General features: G+C 41.7%; 1 protein-coding gene across 5 annotated transcripts in view; it reads left to right on the top strand.

The window, feature by feature from the left end:
- The first annotated feature begins 1,953 nt into the window (after window positions 1-1,953).
- Window positions 1,954-18,737, top strand: part of Dscam2 (Down syndrome cell adhesion molecule 2) — a 91,602-nt gene continuing 74,818 nt past the window's right edge. For all 5 annotated transcript variants that reach the window (XM_071713658.1, XM_071713661.1, XM_071713657.1 and 2 more), the window contains exon 1: window positions 1,954-2,555. In XM_071713658.1, coding sequence (XP_071569759.1) covers window positions 2,528-2,555 — 28 coding nt within the window. In that variant the 5' untranslated portion in view covers window positions 1,954-2,527. The remainder of the gene's footprint in view (window positions 2,556-18,737) is intronic.

An 18,737-nucleotide genomic window follows, 5' to 3' on the forward strand; every position in this document is an offset into this window, starting at 1 on the left:
AGAAGGATGATATGAGAAATATAAAGAGCGTGAAAAATGTTCCTGACGTTTTTCGAGCGTGGCGAGAAGCCGCGCGCGCCGCGGCCGCCTCGGGAAGAAAGGGGAAAGAAATTAAATATATTTCGTGATAAATTATACCGAAAGAGATAGACGGCTAATTAATTAAAGGAGCGATTCGCAGACGTGCGCCCGCCGTTGCAAGACGCGGTTTGCGTTTGTTCCGCGGGGCAGGCGGGAGGAAGTATAACGCACAGCAGTCGGGAATACATAGGCCCCCGCGGTTTCGCGGATAATTTATGCACGCGCGCGGGTATTATGCGCGCGGAGTAATATCCGCGCACGGATTCGAGCGTGCTTCACGGCCGCGGAATGCAAACGCTACTCCCTTTCGTCCTTTGTGACACCTGTGCTTCAGCCTTCGTCTACCATCCCATCCATCCTTCTGTGTATACAAGATTCATCGCGACGGTGGCGGTTTGAAGAACGGCCGTTTATCCTTGAGATTTTGCTGGCTGCAAGTATATTTAATTGTCCCTCAAAAGATTTCGACGTGCACAATATGTCGCATTATCGATCGTTTTAATGGAAATATAAATACATTCTATTTACAGAAGTCGGTCTAGACATCGAGACATAAATATAATCGGAAAGTATCTACCAAAATCGAAATAGTTTCTCAATTGTTGACTGTTACATTCTGAGTATCAATTTTTAAGATTTATTCTACACATGTCTATTATCTCTGCTTCAATTATTACGTAATAGTATTTGACCCGTAATAGAATAACTGATTCCGCGCCGGGTATTACTAAAATACTCTACTCGCTTGTATCATTCTTCATTCATTCGTTAATTTTGAAAATGTCCCGAAAATAAGTCTTTCAGTATTTACTTCTGCGTAACAAGCGTATTTCTATTCTGTTATTCTTCCACACCTTCTAACGCGTGTCTTTAGATCACTAATAGAACTAATAAGTACGCTGTGTAATAAATTAGCAGATATCTATTACACTACAAATAGATCAGTAATACCTGGAATCTAGAAAATGACAGCTAATCAGAGATAACGGACAGCTGCGATTGTTGTTGACGTAACAAGTCCGAGGGCTATTTGCAACAAGAAAATTACCGCTTAGTAACACTTACAATTAGTAACACTACCTCTAAGTAACACTCTTCTTTACACTGTACGAAGTATCATTCCGATGAACGGTTAAATCCCGGTATAGTATCGGAGAAAGTTATCTCCTCGAAGCGATGAGCTCCGTGTCTACTACGAATGCGTATTGCCTTCCGTTCTTCGTAGCACCTGTACCTATCTACCCATCTATCTGCCAACCCTCTCAACGGAAATCAGCCCGCGGGAGTGAGTGGGTCTCAGAGAAAGGAAGTCATAATATAGAATCTCTCGTATAGATAGAAGGAAATCTAATAAATCGCAGATAATAAATTTTTTCCGCTGTCATCGTTACATTTTTTTCCCCCACTGATTATAATCTAGTAAGCGATAATTAATCGAAGATAATTATCTCTACTGCGCGATATTTAGTTGTTACTGATGTAGCAGTCCCTTCCTCTCTTTCTCTCTTGGTGCTTGCAGCAATAAAAAATGATGCACCGCTTTTACCGTTTAATATTTCCTAAGCACTAGCGCCGGTAAATGGCTAAATCACGTCTGCTATTTGAGAGCGCTATCTCATCGTGCGTGTGCGGGAGTGTATCCTCTCTTCCCTCCGTCCTAGCACCTGTACCACCAACTACCTACCACCTACCGCCCAACACCCTCTCAGCGGAAGCCAGCGCTCGCGCGAGAGAAACTCCGAGTGAAGAGGGGCAACCACCCCGCGCCCGACGGGAGAAGAGGAGGAGGAAAGGGTAGAGAGGGTAGAGAGGGTAGAGAGAGAGAGAGAGAGAGAGAAAGGGTGGAACGCATGCGCCCCGACATTCGCGGGGGATTACCCGGCACGATCAGTCGTGGCCGGCGGTGCCGGAGGCCAAAGACTCTCATCGCGAGGATAGTAGACGCGCGTCGCATTTTCCGCCGGACCTCTTCCGCTCTCGGGTATACTACTTATATCTGTGCCCTCCTCACCTCCCCCTCACCGCCCCCGTTGACCTACGTCGCCATCCCCCGTCGCAATTCGCCGCGCGATATCTAAACGCCGGCTTTTAGATCGGCCGCGCGCCGCGTATGCACCGCGTGCACTCGCAGCAGCATCGCCGTCGACACCGCGACGACACGCCGCTCGTTCTCATTGTCGTCGACCACCATCGCCATCGGGTCCCCGCGCCGCGCGTCGTGCACGTCACCGACGACGACGAGGACGACGATAACGACGAGAACAACGACGACGACGGCGACGGCGACGGCGACGGCGGCGGCGGCGACGATCCGGCAACGACCCGACGGCACCGCGGCGGATCACGAGGATCGGGGTGACGCTGAAACGGACGTGCGTCATCGTTCTTCCTTGAGAACTAGGCGCCGAGCTCGGTCAAACGTGGGATTCGACCACAAGATCGAAGGATGCTGGCCCGCTGCCTAATCTTCGCAGGTAAGTCCGTCTCCAACGTCTCTTTTTATTATCGCAAATCTCCCGTTACGGATCGATTCCTCTACAATGAATAAAATGAAAAAAGCCGACAGTGCGGATAGATGCTTTTCAGATAGACAGTGTAATAGATCCCTTTTACGATACATAAGCATTGCATTGTAAAAAGGATCTATTAGACTGAACTCGCACGTTACTAGTTCACTTTAAGCTTAAATTAACAGACTTTTCGTTTCACTTCTTCGGATGAAAGGTTTACCTATAATATAGACAGGAAATGAAAGTTTAGTTAACTAAAAGTGATATTACCAGTGCGACCGACGTTCAAAGGACAGAGTGAAAATTCAAACGACCGCTCGTTCGAACTCCTTCATTCCTACAGGATATCGAATTATATTATGTGGACGCTGATCCAGGGATTTTGCCCTTTTCAGGATAACGCCGAAGAGCTCATTCTCTGCTCCGTTATACTTGAAATGTGCATTGATACCGCTTGATGGCTGAGAATCATTATCACTTATTTCGAGAATACGAGCTTTTCAATAGAACCGTGCTTATTCAGAGTGATTAAATTAAACAAATATAGTAAAGCCGTCCTTAAATAAATATTTTATGATAAAATTTTACAAAAGGAGAAAACGCTCCCTTGCCATTGCGACAAGATGTTGCGCCGCTTTATTAGAAAAAAAAAAACGAACTTCCAAGTATCTCATATCTCGGATGTACCGTAAAGGTCGGAGGTCTGCGTTTAGCGTGAACAAAACTTTCATTTTGACTTTACGATTCGCCGTACACGTGACTCTCGAATGAGTATCGTAAATTTCGTATATTTCCGTCCTCAAATTTGAATGCGACTTCGGAATTGTCACGTCTCGAATACGATAAACCTTAAAGCTCGATATTCGTATGTCGACCGATCGAGCTTACAGCGGGTCACGATCTGTCGGTTTTTTTTCCCCGCGATTCTCACTGTACGTACTGCAGCAATGTGTCCTAGATGCAGAAAGGTTACATTATAAAAAAACCGGAGTATTCGTAGCGCAGCGTGACATCGCGGCTGCGACGACGCAGCGTGTAATTGAAGCGATCGAAGTGTAAATTCGCGCTCGTGCGAAAGTTTCGCGTCGCGGCGGAACATCCGTACGCGCTATCGCGACGCCGGTTACCGCACGTCCATACTATTTTCCCGTAGAAACAATTTCAGCGCAGCTGTCCAACTTCCTGCGCGTGTAAACGCGCGTGTGACACGACGTGCGCGTGTGTTCCTCCATGTCTATAGTCACGGCGCGCTTCGAAAAGTTTCTGCTGGAAACAAGATAGAACGGGGCGCGGGCGCGGGCGGGCGCGCGCGAGCACACGAGCGCTTACAGAAATCTAATTCGCGAAGCAGCACGCTAATAAGTTCGTTCCGCGAGCGTAAAGAAACCTAGTGAAACTCCAGGATGTACTCAAATTTTATGAAGTATCTACGAGACGCTAATTAGATACGCGACTTATAGATAATTAAAAGATATAAGGAGAAAAGTTTTGTCGAAAACAATGCTGATTCTACTGATATAACGTGTTCTATATAAATATTTTTTTTCGTAATTAACCTCTCTGCATTTTCTCGACACTTGACAGAATGAGATACGGTGTTCAAAGAAATTACAGCGCATGTCCTTTTAAATGAAACGCGAATAAGAAACAGGTAATGGATATAATAATGACGCCAACAAAATTTCTGCTTGCTTGTTTCTCTCATCTGCTGAAAAATATGAATATTTGAAAAGAGCATGCGCAAATAATTTCTCAATATTCATTTATTATTATTTATGTTGTTTATACCCATTAAAATCCACGTGCATTACGGCATTACCGTTAACTGAAACTTTGCCTTATTTAATACCGCAGTATGGAAAAGAGAAACATATTTTGCAGCCGAAATTATTTGCGTTGTAATATCGATCATTAAATTATCTCGTTCGGTTGTTGTGCTCACGAGTGTACTCGAAATTATTTAGGTCAACGAAAAATCGCGCCACCAGGAGAGCGTATAAAAAGCTCCGATCTCCGCGCTCCCCATTTATCTCGCTTAAGGACGTTAATTAATCGCGAAAGTCAACTGTACCGTCCGTTTCCTTAATAACTCCCTTAATGATACATAAAGACGATAAACTCGAGACGTGTACAAGGAAGAACTATCAATTACGAGCTTCTCGACGTCTGCCTGCTGTACGTTTGTCTGGCAGCGAATGCAATCATCTTTCAGACAGCCGACTTGAGCCGAGGGACCCATAGAAAAGAAGAAGGGTCGATAACGATCGCGACGCATCTTAAGATTCTTCTCGTTAACGTTTCCACTTTCTTTCGTCTCTCCGCGTAGGAAGCTTTATGTAGTTTCCTGAAGGAGCTCGCCGTCGTAGTCGTCGTTGTCGCCATCGCCGCTACCACCGCCGCCGCTTTACCCCCTCGTTCCGCACTAATTGCGGACAATCCCGGACTTGAAATCTCTCGAATCCGGGAAAGCCTTTAATCTCGACGGCCGTGCCTTAACGATGTCGCCCGTGTTTCGTAGAACGACGTTCTGAAATTTAAGCGCTCAGGCGAGCGGAAGAGCCACCCTTAATAAGGCTCCTCTCTTCCGCTTATATCAGGTAACATTCTCTCCCTTTCCTTATCCTTCTCGCTCTTGCTCTCCTCACGCACCCAAATTGGGATATCAATGTTAATAATATTTTCTAACGGTTATAAAATATTCATCAGCTAGCAGAAACAGGAATTTCGTGCAAAGTCAGAGATAAGTGAGCCGTTTGACTAACTTCGCGTTATCGACGTTTCTCTTTCGTAACGCAAGCAACGATGTTTAATATTGTGATATTAAACACGCGATAATTGGAGCAGAAACCACGACAGGCAAGTCGGAAATTCGACGTAACAATTAAGAATCTAGAAACTACCGGATGATGGATGTTGAAATGTAGAAAGCGAAGTCGCGAAAGTCAAAAGTTTGAGTAGACGAGACGTAAACATCAATCTTTATAAGATTTTTAAAGTTCGACAAGGCATACTTTTTTAATGATAGATAAAACATTTTAAAAGATCAATCACCAAAAAATTTAACAAAAAATTTTCATTCAGCATCTTCTTTATTTTAAAACTTAGAATTCTTTCTTGGTTTTTCTATACTAAAAGTTATATTAAATCAGACTTGATTAATTAATTATGCTGATTATGTAGCGAGTTCGCTGAACTATCTTTAGTCTACCGTAATTTTTCAAAAAGATGAGATTAACTATTAAACGTCAATGCAATTTCAGCATTTCAGAAATTCGTGCAAGCTACTCCTATTGCTTTAACTGCGCTTTTAACATGGACCGGTACGGTAGATCGTACTTTTCGGCGTTGCAATAAACGCGCGATATTCGCTTCCGAGGTGACGTATTCAAAGCGCGGTCGCTGCAACGCGCGGGCGGGCATACGTGCTGGCTGATGAAACCTGCTAATTATTTCTCACTCGGAAACACCGGAAAGGCATGCCTGCGACAGCGCGTGGATTTTCCACTGCACTGCTATTCAATCTAAAGCTGATATTTTTCAGCGTTCGTTCTAGACGCTTCCATTAATCCTTTGCATTTCGCAAAACTCTTTGAAAAAAGAGTAATTTATTTTTAAAATACAAAATGACATGACAGTGAAAAAAAATGAACACTTTCTCGCCATGCATCTATTATAATCTATCTATTTGCAAAGGACTCGATATAAACGGAATGGAAATTATAATGATTTACTTTCGCTACCAAAAAAGATATAAGTTCACAATATTTTCTTGACAATATCTTTATGCCACGTAAACAATTTAGTCTTTACTTCTCTGAGATAAAATTATCTGTCGACGGTGAAAGATGTAACGAGGTCCATTACACAGAGATTAGATATTTATATAAGGTTTTACTTCACAATTTCATCTACGGAAACTGACGTACGTGAAAATTTCTCATTTAACTTTGATTCCGCTCGTAGCGCGGCGACAAAAATGACCATCAAAATCTGAGCCGGCTATATCGATCGACGAGTGAATGGCCCGCGACTGAAAGAGACGTAGAGCTTTTTCGCCGGCACGTTCTCCGATTAGGTAGATGATATGGGCCGACGTGACGGGCCTACGCATCCCGATGGGCTCGAATCCCGGCACCGGGTTGAATAATTTATTCGTTATGAATATAAACTCGAGGAAACTGATTCGTATTGCCGTGAGAATGGCGCCGCACGAGCCTAGGTCGAGGCACGAAGTAACGAAGAGCGAAGAGAGGAGAGGGCTCGAATGCTGCTAACTACAAGCCCTCCCGGTTTCTCTGCGACTTATGATGTTCATCCTATTCGTGTGCCGCTTCCCCTCCCCCCCTCTCTCTTTCGTTTTCCTTTACCTCTCATACTCCTCGATACCCACCCTCGCTTCAAAGGATGAAGATCGAGCAGAGAGCTTTCAATCTCACGGCTGCCGCTTACGTTCCGATACGAACGCGATCTCGTACGCGTTATTGGAATGCCAGAAGCGCGAAGAAGGGTTTTAGTGACCGATATAGGCGGAAATGATGATACATATACGTAATGGATGTATACGATCCGTTTGTAATCTGCCGATCGTACGCGTTGTGAATAAGAATGTTCAGATTGAAAAGGATACAAATACCGCAATTTTTTGCCCGACACTTTCAAGCAATGATATATTACTAGATTTCCTAAAGTACCAACATCTTATATATTGTCACTTGTTATAATCGAGCAATTCAGAAATATATGTGATATATTTATAAAGTTTAGTATTATACGAGTAATAGAAACTTTTTTCTCAGTGTATATAGTTGATCATAAACTCATTGAGAGATTGAAAAGTCATAATTTAACACACACATATTTGTATATATGTGTATATAAAATATGTATATGTATATAATTATAACTTTTTACACGAGTTCATGATAATTCGCTCGTAGATGAAATTACTGTTAATCATCGTCGACAAAAAATTATAAATATTATTATTTAATCCGCCTTGGACAACGAAAAGTGGTAAATGATGTATCAAGAGAAAGAAAATGAGGATTTACTTGGCAGCGCAAATACCGGAAACAGCGTGTTCAGCCCGAATTACCGCGAGCTAGTGAAAAAGCGATTAAGATACGTCATGCCGCATAGTCCGGCGCGGGAATTCAACGTTGGCCGTTTCTTAGCTCCAAAGTTTTACGCGAGCATTTACAATTGAAATTACTCTGTCGTCGTCGGTGGATTATTTCAGAGACTGTGCCTGCGAACTATAGTCAGTACTCTTACTCTTCTTCTTTCCCGCGAGATTCGCTTTGAGAGGATTTTGTTCCGAGTCATAATGAAATCGTCTCCCCTCCGCCATTCGCTCTTCCTCCACTTCTCTCCCTTGTACGACATGACGCCACCATCGGTTTTCTTTATTACCCACCTCCAATCGTTCCTCCCCTCCGCTCCTCCGCTTGATCGTTTGCTCGATGACACTCGCAAACACGAGGAGAGCTCCGAGCTCGGAAATAGTCGGCGGTGATGGTCGACAACGCAAATTTAATAACTCGTCTTTCAACATAGCCGATTCTTTGCGAATAAGCGCTCGCAGATTACTGGGAAAGCGCGAAGAAGGAAACGAGCTAGGCGGTCGCAACTCGAACGAAATCGTTAAAAGCGATCAGCCGCAGCTTTATCACGATCAAACTTTCGGGATCACGTTCGGATACCCTTCCAGTGCACTTAAACATCCGCAACAAACTTGCGGCAATTTAGAATGAATGGACAGACACAAGCTTTCGCTCGATTTACGAGATCGACGTTGCCATGAGACTTTTCGTAAAGTACTTCTAGTGATTAAGTATTTTTAAAAAGTAATTTTAAAATACCTAATTTATTAGAAGAACTTATGAAAAACATGTTTCTTTACGAAATATTTTTTATTTTAATTATATGACATACATATATTATCTCTATATTCCTTCCGTAAAGAAATTATCTTCCCTTTAAATTAACTATACTTTGTACTATATACTTTGTACATATGATTTATATATATGTGTAAGAAAGAAAACGCAGCTTTCTTGTTCATATCTAGCCATGTCTGACTATATCGTGCCATTATCTACTTGTTAAGGAAAATCTACAATTAAAATGCTTGTATCGTCTAGAATATCAGCATTTACAACATCATTAAAAATCAAAATCACCAAAAATATATAATATTTTTGCATAAACACAAGCTCATCCCGCTGCACAATTCGAATTTCTGCAAAATCAATTCGAGCTCGAGCGAATAGCGCTGCAAACAAAGAGCGACGTTTTTTCATACGTGCGCGCAAACAAAAACCGGCGGGTCGAGTTTTGAATTTATACGCTGCGATTTATACGCGATCGTAAATTAAGGCTCGCGCAGCGGTTTTACGCACGGCCGGAACACCCCCGACATTCTGCGACACCGTCAGAGAACTCGTCGGACCGCACTTCTTCCCCCGCGTCGGATCATCGATCGAACCCTCTTTAAACCCTCCGCGTCTTTAAACGAGCGCGCCAGTTGGCAATACTCGTACGAGTGGACCGACCGTTTACCTTCGTTCGTCGAGATTGCTTTTCATCGGCGCTTTCGACACGACAAAAGACGCGTGCACGCACCTCCTGCCCCGCGCTCTCAGTCGCGCGTTTTTCAATAGACCCATAAAACGTACATTTAAGCATATAAAGAAGAAATGAAAGGTGAAGATATTTTTATAGGTTTACTCACATGAAACGATCGTAACGCTCTCGTAAAACATTATTTATTCGGAGAGTATTTCCTTGAAGTGTTTATCGTCGCAAATTACAAATTTAAAGGAATATTAAAGTAAAATGTAAAGCGATAATAAAAGGGATTAAGATTGTGCTCATTGTGTCTGTATTTTGCCCAAGTTGAGAGCGCTGATTTTGAACCCCGGTCTCGAGTCACGAGCCAATGAAGTTTTCCGCGATCGTATGCGAGCGAGCACGGTTAAGATGTAACGTACATAACGCAGGCAAATTTGCATGGCAATGAATCCATTATACTCGCAACGGCATCGTTCGACTGTGATGCAAGGAAAGCGCGGATACGCATGCGGAATTAAAAGCACGCTGGAACGCTGTAACGTACCTGAAAGCTCTGTTATCAATTATCTTAACGTTCAATGTTTCTGGAATAGTACTAGAGTGATAATAATAATACAATTCACGGTGCAAATTTAGATAAAACATGCAAATTTTCAACGAGAGTTTCTCGCTGACACAACGCCGATTAATTAATTTCTTATTCGTGGTAGAAATAATTGCAGTGTCATTGATGCCTCGCGAGCGGTCCAGCGGTTTTAATAGGTACAAACTTAATATATGTACGCGCTATTTAGTGACTCCCTTTAGCGGTGAAATTAGCCTACGCGCACGTCGAGTGTTACGCCGTTAACTGCTGAATTATTCCAGGATAAACGTGTTTACATACGTTTAGTTGTACAGCATGCGCTAACGCCGTAGGGGTACTTTAATCGCGCCATTGAATGGACGTGTCATCTATCCGCGAGCGCTCAATCGAGAATTGGAAATACCGGCAGCCGATCAGCTTATTGCCGGTTAGGTAATTACGCCGATGCGACGGCAAAAATAGTAAAAAAAAATCGACCGCCTCGAAAGAATTACAATTGATGCCGAGTGACAATACATAAGATGACTCAGAATTAACAAAGAGTGAACAAATTGTCTTGGTCAAAATTTGAAACTGAGTTTCGATTTCATAACTCTTGAATCTCAATACTATATCACAGTAAGCGCTTTAAATTTTATGGCACGATAGGAAAATCTTGAATTTATTTTTAGATATCGCGATTTATTAGTAATTATAAGTGGATTGAAAAAAAAGTAGAAGAGAGAGAGAGAGAGAGAGAGAGCGAGAGAGAAGAGATGCGAAAGGATGATTAAGTGGCATTATTAAGATCTCGACGGAGTTACGGGGGAAATTGATGTTAGAAATTATCGATTCTCTCCCCGGGAAACTGATTAGAGCGATTTTCCTACAGCGAAATTGAAATTCGCGGTGTGCTTTAATGTCATTTAGAGAAACTCGCAGGCGTCTGGAATAGCGTTGAAAGAGGACCCTTTAAGGATCCTATTATCCATGGAAATAACGTTGAAGCGTTGCCTACCGAGATCCTGTACGCTACTCCCTTCAATTTGAAAAGCACGTGTAAGTTAAATTGGACAACCCTCGCACGTAACTATTACAAGTATTTATTTGAAAATACTTGTGCAACGACCAAGTTTGACACACATACTTTGCAATATGTGTAATATTACCATAATCTGTGCGAATTTAATGGCGAAACAAAATCGTGGTCGTGTTGTAAATGTGTGTCCTATAATCCATTATATCTCAAAAGTAAATATGTCTTTGGGATTAGCCTAGAATTCATCCTCTCACATGTTCTCGTATCTTTAAATGTTCATATATATGATATCACAGACTCAGAGAGAAATAACAAATTAAATTCAAAACTGCTATGTAATATAATATTTTATAACGCTGTACAAATTAATTTTATGTATTAAGACTCTTGTTCGGTAATCTCGTGAAAAAATATGGCGCTTCTTTTTATAAAAATAAGGTTCGTTTGCATACAACACCATGTTGTGTTGAAATCACTGTTTTGTGCTTCTCTCTATCTTTACTATCTTTACTATTTATTTACTATTTACTATTATAATAAAGAGACAGAATTTGTAGCCTTTTTTTTGTTCGCTATGATCTCGAAAACCATTCGACCGAATTTTTATCAAAAGTATATAAAATAGGGGTAGAATTTTCCGGGGAGTGTTATAGAGTGTCTAGTTTTTCGTTACCGATCTTTTTGGGAACCGGTATCCGAAATTTTTTCAATTTTTCAGGAAATAATTGACCGAATCTTAAAGAATTGTATGTAAAATAGAGGTAGAATTTCTCGGGGAGTGCCATAAAGTGTATAATTTTTCATTACCGATTTTTTTGGAAATCGGTTATGAAATTTTTCCAATTTTTTAGGAAATAATTGAGTGAATCTTAAAGAATTGTATACGACGGAATTGAACTTCAGTCGATAAAAAAGTGATATTTTTCAATATATAGCATTTTTGTGTATTGGTGTGTATGTATGTTTGCTTAACTACTTATTCGTTAGTGGACCAAATTTGAAAGTGGTATATATGAAATAGGGGTAGAATTTTCCGGGGAGTGCCATCATGTGTATAGTTTTTCGTTACCGATTTTCTGGAAACCGATTTTCTGAAAACCGATTTTTTTAATTTTTTTGATTTTTCGGGAAATAATTGACCGAATCTTAAAGAATTATATATGAAACAGGGGTAGAATTTTCCGGGGAATGCTTTTACATTAATCTACCGATTTATCGATTTAATTAAAACCGGTTTAAAAATTTTATTAATTTTTCGAGGATGGGTTAAATTGCCACGATGTGTATTATTTTTCGATAACAATTTATTTTTTTTTAAACCGGTTCAAAAATTTAATTAATTTTTCAAGGATATAAAGGATTCTTTGCAAATGAATATAAAGGATTCTTTGCAATTGCCTGATAAGCCATTGCCTGATAAAGGAATTTTTTTGATTATTGAAACACAAATGAAGTCGTTTGAAGAAAAACGACTCCCGGGCGAAGCCCGGGTAACCAGCTAGTCATTAAATAAAATGAAACGGAATATGTTAACACAAAGAAAATAGTTTAAAGCAAAATTTTATTATAAAAAAGATATAAAAACTCTCTGTATTTTTTCTAAAAAAAAAATTGTATGTGTTTTAATGTCAACACCTCGGAAATCGATGTCCCGTTTGCAAATATTTCTCATATTTCTATAAATAACTTTTTTCGCTCTGCTTCAAAATTACACTGATTGTTCTTTGAGACTTGAAATTTATAACACCAATCGTTATGTATAAATACGCGGTGACATTGAAAACTAATATTGTCACATCGTCACACGCGTCGTGATGCTCGACATCGCGTGAGAATGGGTCCTTATCGCGATTCACACGTACTGTTACCATTATCAGCGATGGGGATAAATCAGTCTATATCAGTCCTCTCGCACGCGTCCTCCTTTGACAGCCTCAGGAAGAAGCTGGAGAAGGAACAGCGACCGAGGAAGACAGAGTCGCTCGATATCCATTAAACCCCTCCCCCCTCCCTTCTCTCTCTTTCTCTCTCTCTTACATATACACACACCGTTTCTCCAGGAAGGAGAGGAAGCGAGGTAGGCAATTTATTCCTCGTTCATCGAAAAGATACGAGTTTTATGCTCTTCGAACGACGCGCGCCGCGCGTTCCTGAGCTATTTCAGAGTCATGATTGTAGAGCGAAAAATGACCTATATAAGTGCAGTAAAATTGCATTCTTTCCTTATTCATAGAAAAATATTTTAATAATTTTTTGTTCTTCTTTGCGAGGTAAACGCGCTTATAATTAGCTATTAAAACCGATATACATAATAATAAATCTAAATTAGATTTTCAGAAGTATCTCCTTTTCATTAGAATTAATCATATTATAAATTCGGTACTTATATATAAAATAGAATTGCCGTGTTGTTACGGATAAAATGTTCGTTTCTTACATTTTGAAATCTGTACTTTAAGACGAATTATAAAAGATCTTGTAGTGACGTAGTGTCAATTCGAGGCCGTCAATCTCGAAAGAGTCAAAATTGTTTCGGAAGAGATCTCGAGATTTTTTTCTATCGCGATGAGAGATGATGACACCCACCGCTATCCTCTTTACCTAAACTTTTCTTTTGCTTTCCTTGTCCCGCTCCTTGCTCTTGCCTCGGCTTCGCCTTCGTCATTTAATATTCATACCGCCGGTGCCGAGAGCGGTGCACTACGATGCCCGCGGCCATGGCCGCTCTCACAGAGCCAAGCTTGAAAAATGGACGACGCTTTTGATAAAATACGAAAAACAGTTCCTCTCCGCTCTCCTTCCACCTCCTTCTCCACCTTCGCCGCCGTACCCTGTCCACGTCACTTCAGCGACTCTTTGAGTCGCGCGCATCCCGCCACTCACCTCGAAATAGCAAATTGGACGAAACGCGACCCTGCAGCGATATATCGCTCCCGGTGTCTTGAGTTTCTGCGCGCTCCTCTCGCTCGTTGAATCTTTCATTACGGAACTCGCTGGAAACTGCTGCGCGCACGGCCACTACCCATGGGATTGCTAAAACTGAGAGCGACCCTCGCCGTCGCTCTGTCATTATTTCACCCATTAACGACGTATAACGTGAATTCGCTCGAGTCCTCTACAAGACTCTTCCATTTGATGACACTACCGAGAACACAAACACCTTAATTCCCAAGTAAGAGACTGTATCGTTACACTTTTTAGGAAACAAGTGTGTTGAAAAAGAAGATATTAAAAATTGTTACGACTCGAATGAGAGAGATAACATGTAACTTTCAAACTTGATTAATTATTAATTATATAGATATATTATGAGATAAAAGGAAAGAGAGAGAGAGAGAGAGAGAGAGAGAGAGAACGAATTTTCCATTTATATTATATTAGCATGCCTTATGAAGAAATAATTAGGTCAGTGGGATATAGTTACCGATATATGTATACATGTACAGGGTGACTATCACTGAATGTGTTACAGGCTAATATTTCTAAAACTGAACGAGATATGAAACGGACATTGTGTGATGAAGTTAATTTTTTTTCATCCGGTTCGATACCAAACAGTCGCGGGAGAATAAGAATTTTATATCTCGTTCAGTTTCAGAAATATTAGCCTGTAACACATTTAGTGATTCACCCTGTATATATGTGCTGAGCTAATAAATTCTAATAATTTACGTTACAACGCATTCACATTCACTCGTGCTCATCCGAAATTCCGCCTCGCCGATAGACAATACGCAGTTCGCGCACGCGTTACGTATTTTGATTTTAAACTCGGACTTGCGTCCACCGTTTATGGACCACCCGGTATCACGTGCGTACCGTGCAACGTTGCAACTGCAGGTAATTCAACGTCCATCGCGGGGGCGGTACTGCACGGCACACTCGCCGGTACGGGGCTGCGCCCCTGCGGTAAACGTGGCTCTTCCGTCTCCCTTTGTCTCTCGCTCGCATCCCGCCCCTGCAGCTGCACGGAGATGCATCCTGCTACAAGAGAGCTAGAGAGAGTGTATAACGAGTCCGAGAGCTCGTCCGACTCTCGGGTCGATGGTTCATGGTTTCGCCTTGCCCTCTCGAACGACCCACCCCTTTCCTGTCACTCTGCCCCTCTCGGACTCTCTCTCTCTCTCTCATTACCTCTCTTTCCAGCCGTTACCTTCCTGCTCTTTTCCCATCCACCTACCCAACCTTCCCCTCCCTCGTCTACCCCCGTCGTGGACCACTACCCCTATCCGGGCGGCCAGTGGCGTAACTTTAAATTCAGGGCCAGCTGCGATGTGTCCGATGACGAGAGCTGACGTTGACAAGGCACGACTTATGCATGAGGCAAGAGTAAGGAGAGTCCCGCGAAGAAAATCTCGATGACGCAATTGCTTCGCTGCAGCTGTAATTATCAGTTACCTATTCGCGTAAGGCTGTGCACATTTCAGTAATTACCAAGATTACAATATATATGGTTAAAAAAAAAATCATGCCAAATACAATTATTTTCTTTTTCCTATTGTAATAATACTATCTATAAAGATCTAATAATTTTAAGACCAGAGAGAGTCCCATTTTATATCAAATTTGTATCAAAATTACTTTAATGTTGATGACTAAAAAAATGCTAGCGCCGGAACAAAAAGCTGAGAATTTTTTCTACCCTAATAATAATAAAAATCATTGTTAAAAGTCATCTGTAAATTAATAGCTATTCCCAGTGATAGTTTAAATCACCGCAAATACTTATGAATTATGAAATAGCATGTATTACGGGGAATTAACCTAATTCCCTCCTAATCGTTCGCAATAAAACGTCCGCGTGCACGGTCGCAAGCACCGATAATAAATGGCGGCTGTTCCAGCGATTTCCCAGCGGCTGTCTGGCGAAACGGATTGTCGTCGGGCGGAGAATGTGTGTGGACCCTTCTCCCCGCAGGTCGAAGGCGCCGGAAGAAGGCGTCGGGACGCCTTCCTCGGGTAAATACGACGCAAATTCGATACCAAACCTCTCGTAGTCGTCGTCTGTCCCGACTCTTCCTGAATTCCGACGTTCACGTCGCCGGCAAGATCCGACACGAGAGCACCTGGGAATAACCGATATCTCGCTCTCCGTCTTTGCTTCCCTCGCGTTCTTCGTATATACATATATTTCTCACTATACGAGGGATCTTCCCCTGGCACCCCATTTAGTCCCCCCCTCTCTCTCTCTCTCTCTCTCTCCCCCCCTCATTCCGCAGCGTATTTCTCATCTGTGCTAGACTCGTCGCTCCTGCGGCTTTACCTATCCATCCACCTGTCTCTCGTGGTGACGCAACCGCCGAAGTAACACCGTCGTCGGCGATGCTTGTCGCTTTCCGATGTAAACGTCCTCGGGGAGATATCTTCCGGTCTGATCGTGCACATGAACGTAGATCGCGGGACAATTGCCTTACCGTCAAAACTGGGGCGATTGATCATTGTAAACGGAATGTTTAAGCCTCGACAAATTTCTCGGTCGAAAGCAGCGGCATAAAATGCAAACTTAAGTTTTCTACAATTTATTAAGATAATAGGTATTCTATTATTTATTATTTAAGATAACTGAAATTTTTAATAAAAAAAGGTTTATAAAGTAATAAACTATTTTTTAAGTAATTATTATTTTTAGCAATTAACAAAAACGTAAAAAAGATTTTTAAAAAGCCTTACACTTGTGCTTTTCATTTTTAATTTATCAAAAACAAAGTTATATCAATTAAGTCAATATTTTTCAGGTCTTTTTTGTAAAATTTAACAAGCGTGTAAATCGGCGCCGAATGTAAATCGTTTCTACGACAGTCGGTTCAGTTGCAGCAAATATCTCAAAGTTCTATTGGTTGAACGATAACGTAGATCGTTTTCATAGGGAATCCGTACTATTTACTCCGCGCTTTGATCATAAAGCGAGACACGACTCCGGTTGGCAGTCGTGTATTTGTAACTTACGACGTGATCCTCCTTCACTACTGAAAGCGCGTCTAGGTCGTTGACACGACGATGTCGGGATAATATTTCTTTTTCTCCCGCTCGTCCTGCCAAAGCTTCACATCACGCATACGTATTAGGCAAAGCGTAAAGAACGCCTTCTCTTACCCTCTACACGCTTTCCTCCTTTTTTGCGTTGTCGAGTTACGAGGGTAGATCAGAAGAATACGTCTTCTTGATGTGCGAGCATATGATAGCGAAATATCGCCGTAAACACCCTCTCGAAACTCAAACTAACGTAAATCCCGACCGTCGTTTATCCGACGATAAAAACATTGTTCGTCAAAAAATATAAAAATGGGCAATAAAATCAAAGCAGGAAAAATAATACGTCGAGACTTTGTGAACTAGGGAGAGATCTAAGAATTCATTACAGTCGTACGATATCGTATGAGTGTACCAAAAGGGTTTCCCATAGGTAAATAAATATTTGAAAGTAGTTTCTCGTGAAGAAACTGTTCGATTGGATATCCGTAGTAATTATTGAAGTACTTTTTCGCTCTAGTAATCGCTCTTGTAAATTATATTTCTGAAATAATACAGAACCAGAATATCTCTAATCATTTGTAAACTACTGAAAACAACTTTACTTAAGACAATTCTTAATGACCTCATTTAAAGTCTCAAAATCAGATTATATCAATTCACCTCTTCCTAACGTACCTCATCAAGAGCGAGAACAATTGCGATTATTAACAACCGAAATTTTAAATCTCGATTCGAATCTACCCAGTGGTCAGGACGGAGAAGCGACGCGGCGTAATCAACAATCGCCGATGTTCCACGTCCCGACGAGCGAGACTCGGAACTGCGGGACCGACCTTTCATAAATCCTAAGGATTCACGGGATGCTGCGGGACTGTACCAGTACCGCCGGTGTCCCTCTGATCCCACAAGAATATACGAGCCCTTAGTCGCAAGCGAAATAAATTTACCGAGACACAGCACAACAGCGTGTCCTCCTCCGTCTCTTTCTTTCAATGTAGGAACCATTACGCTCTCGCAGCCGCGCCGAGGCTCTGGTAGTATCCGGCGAGAGTCTCTGTGAAATATTAAAAATTTACGTCAACGCGGCGGCGGTAAGAAAATTGTCCCGTATCGAGGAAGGATTCTCCCGATATTCTGTATATGCGAGAGAGACGTCGCGTAACATATATACCTTAAGAATCTTACCGTATATATCGAGGAGAATCGCATCAGACGAATGGATGGTACGTAACTCGAGCTCGCAATATCAAAATACTGTGCCCGGTTGTACGTTCCGCGCGACATCGTTATTGATAAAAGAGATCTATCGCCAAAACCGAACTCTTTCTCTCTCTTCCTCTCTTTCTTTAAGTATAAAGAAGATAAATTCTACAAATCTCCCGTAATAAACGAACGTTTGGTAAAGAAGAGAAACGCATACAAAGATAAAGGAGCTGCAGTTTCCGGAGCAGCGATGAGATACTCGCTATTTTTATTTGTTCCAGAGTATATAGAGTGCTCCAGAAATTGCGCGTTTCCGCGAAGAATGTAGCTTTATTGTACTATTTACCATCAATTGAGGCTTTAACGAGATCTTTTCATCCTCCTCAATTATCTCCATACCGCGACAAATACTGTATTTTTCCTTACTTGGCTTCCTATGCACGTGATTTGAAGAAAAAACTTCTGAAAAAAGTCTTTTTTCTCTCCTGCCTTTCTACTTTATTCCGCTTCAAGTAAATCGCGAGATCATTGTACCGTTAAGCTCGTATTATTATTTCAGACATTAAGACCCCGAAGCTTTGTCGCGCGCGTACTGAGCTTTGCAATTCGAAAATGAAGGAATTAACGAACGATCGATCGATCGATCGATCGGCAACGTCGGAAATGCCGTTTCCTGTTTACCGCTTAAAGGCGAGCGAAAGATTTCTATCTACCCGCGTTGGTTCGTTCGACCGTGGATTCACCGCCACGGTAGCGTATTTGCTCGTGTAATCTTTTTATCCGCTTCCCCCGT

The sequence above is a fragment of the Temnothorax nylanderi genome, unplaced genomic scaffold (genome assembly GCF_030848795.1).
Source record: "Temnothorax nylanderi isolate EJ_2023f unplaced genomic scaffold, tnyl_v1.0 TNYL_tig0127_pilon, whole genome shotgun sequence".
Taxonomy (NCBI): domain Eukaryota; kingdom Metazoa; phylum Arthropoda; class Insecta; order Hymenoptera; family Formicidae; genus Temnothorax; species Temnothorax nylanderi.